Raw genomic sequence first — 11,662 nt, 5'->3', positions numbered from 1 at the left:
CAAGTCCCTTCTACTCAGATAGAACATTTTGTTATACTTCAGATTCATCCCACAGTTTATTGTTGACGGATACAACAACGATACACCCATATTTATTTTATAGCAATTCGTAGAAAAGGATTGCTTGTTGCGGCAGAATGACATCACTCGGTACCCGTATTCTTGATTACAATTACACCTATATGGGTACTATCCAAATGACCCTATATGCTGGAATCACGCTCGTAACCAATTTCGAGATTTTAACATGACTATCTCGGACCCCTAAATGCTAGAATTGTGTTCGTAAACCTGTTTCGCTTATTGATTTACTCAATAGTTTGAAAAGAACATTAGCACAAGATCCAAGTTAATAATCTATTCTCAAGAAAAATGTTGCATGATATTAGTGTCTTAAACACTATCATATCCTCATATCAGTTAATGGTGTATTTGATATTAGTGTATTAAAACTCTATCATATCCTCATATCAGTTAATGGTGTATTTAAACCATTTAAAACCATTGCCTTCCAAAATTGGATTTATTAGGATGATGATGATGTGTGAAATTTCCTAAGACATGCTTTTAAAGAGTTGAATTGTTAATCTTTTGGATTCTACAGTACTCTCTCGTCAGTCTATTTCCAAGTTGTTAACTTTCAACTTGAGGACCAAAATAAAATTCGTGAAATTTCTCTTTTTATTCCTCTCTCATTGATTAGGAGGCCCAAACAGGGCGAGGCCCATTTGCTGATGAACCGGGCCTGTAAGACCGGTTGGACCGGAGGCCACGATCCAGTATGGTTGCAGCAAAGCAACATCATGGCTCATCGCGGAACATATAAAACGCTCCACCGCGTCATTCCCCAGTGAATTAGGGTTTCGGCTTCATCAACCTCGGCCGTCGCGCGTCCTTCCTCCGCCTGCTCGAGCTCGGAAGCCCTGAAAATGGATGCACAGGTCCCCCCCCTCTCTCTCTCTCTTGGGTTACTCGTGGGGATACACTCGATCATTATGCGCGCGCATGGGGTCGCTTGATTTAGTTCACTAACTTGCACAGTTGCAAGTTATTCGAATTGTATGGAGTTTGCATTGGTGAATTGAAACCCTTTCCATTTCACTCCTTTACAGACGGAGAAGGCGTTTCTGAAGCAGCCGAAGGTGTTCCTCTGGTAAGTAAGGCTCCATTACTAGTCCCTAGAGAGTGAATTGCTGATCTTTTGTTTACGGAGACGAAGAGGGGTGGGTAGGTTGAAGCTCAGGAACAAGGGTTTCGATGGAAAAACTGGTGCCACATTGTATGGACGGTTTCTCGGGTGCTTTGTTACTTGTACTTGAGAAAAGGGACGGCTGCTTTTGCATTTTTGTAGATACGTACAGTTTATAGGGTTGGATGAAAATCATAGATCGGGAGGGGCTTGTTGATTAGTTAGCTCAAGTTGTCTTAATTGGTTGATCATTTTTTGCACTCGTTACAAATAAAATGGAGCATCGAACCGTTTGTGGCAACCAAATGTCTGCGAGTACTGTTGTTTAAGTTAGTGATAGTTATCCGTTAACTTATTTCATGGGAATTTTGCAGCTCAAAGAAGTCAGGCAAGGGTAAGAGGCCTGGAAAGGGTGGGAACCGTTATTACAAGAGCGTTGGGTTGGGATTCAAGACACCTAGAGAGGCAATTGAAGGTATAATTATCTCCATAAATGGGATTCGTTTGAATGGTTTTTCTTTACTCTTTCGTGCATAAATGATATTGAAGACAACTGAATTGTGAACCTAGGCACTTTATTCATGATCTAGAAGCATCAGGTGTGAATTTGTAGTGGTTAAGTATGCATGTTTTTTGGATGGACATGTTTGTTGCACCTGGTTTGCTGGTTACAAAACCACCAGGTCAAAAGTATTCGGCTGAATCAGCTGTTACAGCTTTGGTTTTGTAGAACATATTGACTCCCAGATCACTGAATGTTCTTCTGGTACTCTGAACTTGATCTTGTACATGAATCATGTAATACATAGTCTTGACTATGGAAGAATCTGCTTGGTTTTATTTTGTCGTTTTGGTGTTATATACTTGTCACTGACATTTGTTTTAAGCCATCTATTGTGCGTCTTCTTTACTGCAAGAGTTGTGGTGATCTCCATAGTTAGGTTCCATGATAGAATTTTTCCTTCCTGGTCATATAGTTGTAACAATTATTTACGATATCCAGAATATTTTTTATTGGAATGCTTATTTTCTGCCTGCCATATCATTTTCATCAACACTTTGAAAGTGTGTGTAGGAGAGAGAAGGTTGTGGAACAGAGGGACTGTGTGAAGAGTGAGTTAACAAGTTGAGAGGAATGAAGAAATGAGTTTGACCAAAATTGTCGGTCTTTAGGAGTACATGGTTATTTCAGACTTTCAGTCTGTGATATGGGACTTTTATACAAAATGGGTAATAAGGGGACGATAATGAAGGATGCAAATTCTAAGATGTTGAGTAGTCTATTGGATGTTTGGTTCATGGAATCCCTTTGGTACAGGTGTAAAATGGAACTTTAGCTGAATTATCGTGAAGCTTTTGTAGTTTCTGATACCCTTGCTGCATGTGACATTATCGACTGTTCACTTGCTAATTTCTTTTCGATTTTAATACTTCTTATCTGTGCCATTTCTATGTTATTTTTGGATTTAGTTTGGTTTATAAAGCTGTTGAAATTGTAATGTAACAAATTCTTTTAATGACTTTGTATGCGCTTCTCATGCTTCTCCATCAGCCAATTCTCCTGCACCTTACTTTTCTTCCTTGATTTGCGTTGGTTGAAGCAGTCTGTTTGGCTTTACATGGTTGCAGGTGCCTACATTGACAAGAAATGCCCTTTCACTGGCAATGTTTCAATAAGGGGCCGTATACTGGCTGGTACTTGCCACAGTGCCAAGATGATGAGGACAATAATTGTTCGCAGAAATTACCTTCATTTTGTTAAGAAGTATCAGAGGTAGGAAGCAACTGCTATTAGTTATCCAATTGTTTTTATCTTGTCTAGTGGCCTGAGAAGATGCTAAGAAATCCCAGTATTTTCATTCTTTGTGTTTGCATGCTTGTGTGGATAGAATAAGACAATGTAACTTGTTGATTGATTGATGGGGTTTATTCTGTTGTTGTGTAGATATGAGAAGAGGCATTCAAACATTCCAGCTCACATATCTCCATGTTTCCGTGTGAAGGAGGGCGATCACGTTATTATTGGCCAGTGCAGGTTTCTTTCTTTGTGCAATTAGTATGTTCTGCTAACATTAAAGCAGGGGGCCTTTTCTCTAACTACATCTTTCTATGTCAGGCCCTTGTCAAAGACTGTGAGGTTTAATGTATTGAAGGTGATTCCAGCGGGATCATCAGGCGGCGGCGGGAAGAAGGCCTTCACTGGACTGTAATTGAGTTAGTTTTTACATTTTGGTGTTGCATGTTGAGAGAAGATACTAGATGTACTCTACTTGAAATTTACTGTGGTTCAATCTTTAGTTGAGTATCAAATTTTTGTCTGATGTTCTACCTCTTTAATTATTGATTTTTGGTTTACTTTTGGCTGAACCCACAAATTTTATGACAGTGGAGAATTCGTGTTTGTCTAATCGTGACTTTGCTCGTTGTGTCGGTTTCACTGTGATCTTTTTTGGAAACATTTCATGATCAATTAAGTTTTGCCTTGGTGGTTGTTAATTAATGTCTCGGGTAAAATCTCGTCGTTCTGGATGGCCCCAGTTACAATGGAATACCAAGCATAATGATTGAACGTGGTCTACTTTGGAGTTTTTGAGTCTGAAGTGGTGATACCGAGGATGTGTTTACGAGGTGCTTCGAAATTATGTTATAGTTTATGAATCATGTCCAAAATTTAATGGTTGCCTGTGTTTCGTTTCTTGTGTTATGTGGTGGACCGTTTAGTTTACTTAGGCATGAAGTGCTGATGTACATGAAATAATTTATGGATATTATTACCTCGTTTGTAACCCTGAAAGGATATCTCTCAACGCAGATAACACCTATTAGAATGATCTGCCTACATAGTTTGCCAATCAAGCCTGATGTTACAATGATTTTAGGGATAAATGCACTGGATATCCTAAAACTTGTCACGAAAGTGCAATTGAGTTTTAAATTTCTTTTTGAAAAGTGCAATTAAGTCTGAAACTCGTCGCGAAAATGCAATCGAGTCCCAGAGCTTTTAAATAATGCAATCAACGGAATGATTTGACTTTATTAATTTGACAAGTTCTAAAATTTGATTGCATTTTTTAAAAGTTTTAAGATTCAATTGCATTTTTTGACAAATTTTCGGGCTTTATTGCACTTGTTTTTGAAAAAAAAAATTAGGACTCGATTGCACTTTCCTAATAAGGTTATAGGACTTTAAACGCATTTATCCCGCGATCGTAACGATGAGTTGGTGAATTACAGTTTTGTGCACTTTGATTTGTTGGTGTGTCTTCCCTGAAATAAAGAAAGTTCTGCAAAAAAGGGATGAAGGCGGTACAATTTCCATGGAAAGGAAAAGGTCATTGTTGAATTACAATTTGTGGATTTGCTTGAAGTCCGAGACTCGTTCGCAGCCTCTTTTCTTTTACTTGCGTCCAGTTGTTAGCTGGCTATTTATGGTGCGTAAGTATGTCCGGTGAGGGGGTATCATTAAAATGTTCCCTCCTATAAAAAGACATAAGATTGAATGTGCACGCAGCACGCGTATTTGGAAATTTAAATGATGCCCATGGCCATGGGAGCTTTCCCTGCAAGTTCCTCAAGTCAATGCATGAATGAAGTGTTGAGTCTGTTGGCTCTATGCTATTGAAGGTTTTAAGACTTTCCGAGCAGTTTCCTTTTCTTTCTTTTTTTGCCGGCGGCCGCTCTTTGTCGGATCTCGCCAATATAGTCCCTAATAGTCTTCGTTGCCGAGATATCTTTTTTTTTTTTTTTTTCCTTTTATGTTCATTATTTGCAGGGAATTTTTGGGTAATCCGCTTCCATGCTGTTAACGGTCTGATAAATAAAATCCGGACACCTTCAATTTTAATTCAAAAATTAAATGAAATGATGATAAAGATTTTTATGAGAGTGTGCTTCCATCTATATCGAAATTAAACTAGTTCCCTCCACTTTGAATGGAAGTGAAATTTCTCTTCTTGTTTCTTTCCTTTGAATTTAATGGACGTGAGATTGGAAGAGATCTCACCAAGAGGGAGTTTCCAATTTCGATTTTAAATTGTCTAAAAATTTCTAAACCTATTGTACTTTTGTCAATTCAGTTTTAATTTTTTTGATTGTGCCAATTGAGTTCTTAGCATTTTTACATTTTACCAATCGAGTCTATCTAGCCAATTTTGGCCGGAATCGTTGACGTGAACATTGGCCATCCTACGTGACATAGCCGATGTCAATATGGTGAATTTTTAATATTTTTTTGAATTTTTTGAATTAATTTTATTATTAAGTTTTACTTTTTATTTTTTTCCTTTTTTTTTTCTATTCTTCTTTTCTCCTTCTTTATCTTTTTTACTATGGCCGGCGAGGGTTGCCACAAGGCCCTTGCCGATCGCTGGGCGAGGGTCATCGGGCCCTTGCCGACCATAGTAAAGAAAAAAAAAAAACATGAAAAAGAAAAAATAAATAAATAAATAATCCAATAAGAATTATGAAATAAAAAAAAATTATCAACATCAACAACGGTCGTGCCACGTAAAATGGCAAACGTTCACGTCAGTAATTTTCAGTCAAAAATAATTGAATGTAAAAATATTTAGAACGAAATTGATAAAAGTGCGGTGGAGAGCCCGTGTGAACTCCTCATTTCCGTTGTGCGGATCGAGGAAAACAAGGTGCGGGAGACATGCGTTGGAGTTCCGTAATCCCAAACATGGTTTATCTTTTCGGTGGTGCAATTAACGCACAACGCACTAATGCAGTTGCACCAAATCTCACTTCCAACTGCACAGATGTGAAAGTCGGAGTCGAATTCATTGTAATGCTCATAATATTTATTTTAAATGAAGACATGGTTTAATCCCCTTAATATTCTAACATCTTTTCATTAACAAGAAGGGAATATCAGTTGACGCGGGCATCGATCTGCTCATCCTTGCGACGAAATTTCCTTGTCGCTTTCAACGGTTTAAAAATAACAATAATAATAATAATAATAATAATCTTGACTTATTCCTTTCAGAGAATTTTCAAAAATTTTGAGCATGGACTTCGGCAGAATTTGTAACGGTGCTGTCTCGACCACAAGTTTTTAATATTGTAAGAGCCACGCGATCGGACGTCGGATCCTTATCTTTCCCTAGTTTATGTAAGGAAACAAGTCATAAGTAGTAATATTCGAGCAATACAAAATTCATTCTCCTCCCTTTTTTCTTTTTTCGTTTCTATTTAAAGAAACGGATTCAAGAGATAATACCCAAATAATAATAAGATATTTATGAATGATTCAAGTTATTCAACCCTGCTTTTAAATTGCGGTCATTGTACTCCGGCCAAAAACAAAATTTAAAAAAATTGACTCGTGCTGCCTAAGATTGATCTCGTAATTTACTTAGGTCCTTGCACATCTTCGTCCACGAGATTAGAATCGACAGGGGCTAATTTCACTCAGATTCGTATATTCTAGATAAGATATGGAAAATATATTTTATCAAGCTAGATGATGATGTTACTTAATTGGCAATATCCATTGTGTGTTTGAAATTTGAAAAATTAAGGACTTTTGCGCAAATCCATCATCGAAGTTTGAAGAATTACCTAAAGAAGGAAGGGTCAGATTCGTTTGAGATTTTGTCGAAGATATCAACAATGTGGAGTGAATCTCATCGTCTTCCTTCTCATCTGTTCCATATAAATAAGCCCAACCCGTAAGAACCTGCAACCACTTCAGACATCCTGCGATTGAGCCTCTGTTTAACTTGTTTTCGAGCCCGGCGAGAAACCATGTATAGAGTGGCGAGCGCGTCGGAGTACTTGGTGATCACCGGCGTCGGCATCTCCGACATCAAGATTGTGAAGAAGGGATGGGTCCTCCCCGGCCAGTCCTGCGCCGTCTTCGACGTTTCCCCGGTGAACTACACCTTCGAGGTCCAGGCCATGAGCGCCGAGAAGCTCCCCTTCATCCTCCCCGCGGTGTTCACCATCGGTCCCCGGGTCGACGACGACGCCAGCCTCCTCAAGTATGCCAAGCTCATCTCCCCGCACGACAAGCTGTCTAACCACGTCAAGGAGCTCGTCCAGGGGATCATCGAGGGGGAGACCCGCGTCCTCGCGGCCTCGATGACCATGGAGGAGGTGTTCCGGGGCACCAAGGAGTTCAAGCAGGAGGTGTTCGAGAAGGTCCAGCTCGAGCTCAACCAGTTTGGCCTGCTGATCTACAACGCGAACGTGAAGCAACTGGTGGATGTCCCGGGGCACGAGTACTTCTCTTACTTGGGCCAGAAGACGCAGATGGAGGCGGCGAACCAGGCGAAGGTGGACGTGTCTGAGGCCAGGATGAAGGGCGAGGTTGGGGCCAAGCTCAGGGAAGGGCAGACTCTGCAAAACGCGGCGAAGATTGACGCAGAGACCAAGATCATCGCGACGCAGAGGCAAGGGGATGGGAAGAAGGAGGAGATCAAGGTGAGGACGCAAGTGAAGGTCTACGAGAACGAAAGGGAGGCCGAGGTGGCGGAGGCCAACGCGGAGTTGGCCAAGAAGAAGGCGGGTTGGACTAAGGAGGCAGAGGTGGCGCAGGTGGAGGCCGCCAAGTCGGTGGCGCTGAGGGAGGCTGAGCTGCAGAGGGAGGTCGAGAGGATGAACGCCCTGACGCGGACGGAGAAGCTCAAGGCCGAGTTTCTGAGCGAAGCCAGCGTAGAATACGAAACCAAGGTACACCAATTGACCCGATAACCCGACCCCTTTTTTAGTTAGACTCTCTCAGAAGATACTTACGTTTCTGAACCTAAATCTCAGGTGCAAGAAGCGAACTGGGAGCTTTACAGGAAACAGAAAATCGCGGAGGCAGTCCTGTATGAGAAGGAGAAGGAGGCGGAGGCCCAGAAGGCGACTGCCGAGGCCGGCTTCTACGCGAGGCAACAGCTCGCCGACGCGGAGTTCTATGCCAAGAAGAGAGAGGCCGAGGCGCTCGTGGCATTGGCCCATGCCCAGGGCACGTACCTGCGGACCCTGCTGGATGCGCTGGGGGGCAACTACGCGGCCCTCAGGGATTACTTGATGATCAACAACGGCCTGTTCCAAGAGATGGCGAAGGTGAACGCGCAGGCCATCCAGGGGCTGCAGCCGAAGATCAGCATCTGGACCAACGGGGGCAGCGAAGAGGGGGACAGGAGCGGGACCGGCACCGGCGACGCGATGAAGGACGTGGCCGGGGTTTACCGGATGCTGCCGCCGCTATTCAAGACTGTGGAGGAGCAGACCGGGATGCTCCCGCCGGCGTGGATGGGTATGTTGACCAACTCGTCGGGTCGGTCCGATTCAAATTAGGCGGGAGCCAATCGAAGGCCAAGAGGCCATGCTGCTTAGGCGCCGTCTGACGCGAATTATTACTTAAATTTGTTACGAGTGTTAGTTTGGTCTTCTGGTTTTGTGAAGTACTTACTCCTTAGAACATATCGATGGAATATTTTTTTGTTTTTTGCCCACTATCCTTTTCAAAATTCTATTGCTTGAAAAGCTTTCACGAATTTATTTTTCGACCAACAATGATCACGTTTTGTGAAAAATAAGAGATACCCTCGAAGCTTTCCTAGGAATATTGTCCCCTGCTAATTGTCCGATGCCTCCATCCAATCCAATTCAAAAAGGTCATGCCTTGTGTAACTGTTCCTCGTTCTGTTCGACAGGATTCCTGAGAATTGATTCCCTTTACGTCAGGACCAATAATCTTATTCTGGCAAGGACCTATTGGAGCCCAAACAAAAATTACAAATGGAGTATTACAAAAAAAATTATTTACTCTCGTGGCCGAGCCGGGCAGCAAGGCCCTTGCCGAAGCACGGTCCCGCCCACTGACCGGGCCTAAAAAATTCAGCCCGGCTTGCCGCCCCTGGCCGTCGATCGGGTGTATTTCTGATTGTTGTAGTAGCAGTAGAGTCCTGCTGCCTTTGTCTGAATAAATCCCCTCTGAAGTCAGGCAGAGTGACATGCGACAGCATTAACCTGAGATTTTAACCTTTTCTCCCCCTTATAACCGGAGGGCTTGCTTGTTTGTCAAGGTAGTCCTCGTTGCCACGAGAAGTATTCCACGCGATCAAGAACACCACGGCGAGACTTGGCCGGGCCAATCGCCACCGTCCTCGTGCTATGAATCTCATCCTACTGGTACTCGGTACCATGTTTGCGATAGGTTTCACTTTTGATTGATCGGTTACACCACGCGTGAAGGTGCCACGTGGTGCATTCGTCGACATAATGCACCTTTTTCCCCCTACTGCACCATCACTCGAAAGAGTAGGGCGACTCTTACTTGCTAAATGCGCCCATCCTTACTTAGAAAAGAGAGGGAGACAGAGACGAATGCTGAGTCCTCTCCTCCTCACCAAATCCCACAAGAGCAAACTCTTTTCCCTGTGTTGACGCCTAAATTTTGATTAATCTATTTTTTGCATAAAAATTATAAAAAAAAATCATCTCACATATTTATTTTTAGCGTACATTGCATTGGCATATAATCGGGCAAGCGGAACACTTAATTTAGCATGCGTCTAGACTAGGCACGGGATGGAAAAATACACCGAGAAGATTTGAAACTTCAAGGACTGTATTGCAAATACTTAAAATTTCAGGGACTCGTATTGCAAATACTTGGAACTTCGGGGACCGTATTGCAAATACCAAAAGAAGATGAAGAAGGGAAGATGATGAAGGGAAGATAATGAAAAGAAGATGAAGAAGGGAAGATGATGAAGGGAAGATAATGAAGGGAAGATGAAAATGGAAGGTGAAGAAATGAAGATGAAGAAGGGAAGATGAAAATGGAAGGTGAAGAAATGAAGATGAAGAAGAGAAGATGAAGATGGAAGGTGAAGAAATGAAGGTGAAGAATGAAGGATGAAGAACTTTGCCTATAAAAGAGAGAGCTCTTGAGAAGAGTTTTTAGAAGGGGGAAGTGGAAGAGAATTGAGAGAGAGAGTAGAAGAGAATTGAGAGAGTTTTTTTAGGAAGAGTGGAAGAGAATTGAGAGAGTTTTGAGAGAGTTTTTGAAAGGAATTTTTAGAGAGGAAAAAGAGAGTTCTTGAGAAAAATCAGAAGAGAAAATTCGAGAGTGAAGAAAAGAGTTTTAGTCGAGCATCATCTTCGACGAGTCCCGACACATATTTCGCCCCTTGCAACCCAACAACGCCATTGCTTGCCATTTTCGACGACAAACGCGTTCTTCCAAATCCGAGATCTTGAAGGGAACTATAACGTGTATGTGAGTAAGATTTTGTATAATAGAAGGTAATCCTTTCCATCTCGATCTACAAAAATGTAATCGTTTGGTGTGAACATTCGTTTGTTTATTTTAGACATGCCACGTGTTCCAAATTTTAGCATTATTACATGTTAATTTATTTCTGTAAATACTCGTGATTGGCTGCGTTTTCTTTCTTTCTAAATCATCCATGGTGTATATCGTACAAAGTTCAATGTTTTACATCCCCATAAAAAAGAAGAAAAAACAAAAAAATTGCATCTTTGAATTTCAAGCAAAATCCATCAAAATAGCCAAATCAAATATTTTTCATGAAAATGGTACCGAAAGGGCGTTAGAGAAATCGACGTAACCAAATCCCCCGAATTCAAAATCTCCGGTTCGCGGAAATAAGATAGTTTTCTCCCGCTATTTTATTTAGGTTTCTAATCAACCTACCAAAAATGATTAGTGGCGGCTCCAAAAATGAAAAATCTTTTGCAAGATAATCACATGAACCATAAGTTGCGATTTGGTATGGACTTGGGAGAGTCCGAGTTAGGTTAGTTAATTAATTAACCTGATAATCCATTAGCCCGAAAATTAACTTCGTTTATTTTTGAAGGTCGCGACAGCTTGGCGACTCATTGGGGACTTCAAAGAGGACTTAGGCCGGATAATTTCATGAAAAAGAAATCACTTGATTTGGTAAACTTTGGTTGAATTCTCATTCTTAGGTGTTAAATGTTTTTGCAGATTGGGAGTTATAAGGGGAGGAGTGATCGGCTAACCCTTTGTTTTGCGTGCTTGGTGAATTGGAATTGTGATTTAACTTTTGAATCATTGAAGCGGTGTTTGCCTTTAATTGTTGTGCATGATTTATCGTATTTTCACTACACCGCACACAACCCGTGACCGGACCCGGGTCACACTAATAGTTTTAAGATGGTATTTAGATGGTTCTTTAACCTTGGCGGTAAGGTTTCGCTAAAGGTTATCCCATCCGGATCCCGAAAATTTTTTCAAAAAATGGCTCAAGGGTTGTTCTCATGCACGTGAGGCTACGATGCATGATAATTGCCCTTGTCGACCGAACCAAGCCGAAGTGATTGGACCCGACTAGTCATGACTATTGTACGCGAGGTTGCGACTAGTCATGATGACTGTGCGCGAGGCTGCGACATGTCGTTTCGTTCATCATTTCACTTTGCAAAAGCCTTTTGGATAGATAGAATAAGATTTAAACTCACAATTCATGCGCATGTCTT

The 11,662-nt window shown here is 41.6% G+C and overlaps 2 protein-coding genes across 2 annotated transcripts; both read left to right on the top strand.

Moving 5' to 3' along the window:
* Nucleotides 1-817: 817 nt before the first annotated feature.
* LOC115729978 (40S ribosomal protein S11-1) lies at nucleotides 818-3,595 on the top strand. Its single transcript, XM_030660613.2, has 6 exons — nucleotides 818-941; nucleotides 1,113-1,153; nucleotides 1,564-1,664; nucleotides 2,819-2,963; nucleotides 3,135-3,224; nucleotides 3,306-3,595. The coding sequence occupies exons 1-6, from the start codon at nucleotides 930-932 to the stop codon at nucleotides 3,397-3,399; spliced, it is 483 nt and encodes a 160-aa protein (XP_030516473.1). The 5' UTR covers nucleotides 818-929; the 3' UTR covers nucleotides 3,400-3,595.
* Nucleotides 3,596-6,807: 3,212 nt separating this feature from the next.
* Nucleotides 6,808-8,662, top strand: LOC125316380 (flotillin-like protein 4). The gene is made up of 2 exons (XM_048284590.1): nucleotides 6,808-7,870; nucleotides 7,955-8,662. The coding sequence occupies exons 1-2, from the start codon at nucleotides 6,944-6,946 to the stop codon at nucleotides 8,483-8,485; spliced, it is 1,458 nt and encodes a 485-aa protein (XP_048140547.1). The 5' UTR covers nucleotides 6,808-6,943; the 3' UTR covers nucleotides 8,486-8,662.
* Nucleotides 8,663-11,662: the final 3,000 nt, after the last annotated feature.

Source organism: Rhodamnia argentea, chromosome 8, assembly GCF_020921035.1.
Source record: "Rhodamnia argentea isolate NSW1041297 chromosome 8, ASM2092103v1, whole genome shotgun sequence".
In the NCBI taxonomy this organism is placed as follows: domain Eukaryota; kingdom Viridiplantae; phylum Streptophyta; class Magnoliopsida; order Myrtales; family Myrtaceae; genus Rhodamnia; species Rhodamnia argentea.
This window is presented reverse-complemented; position numbering and strand designations above follow the sequence as displayed.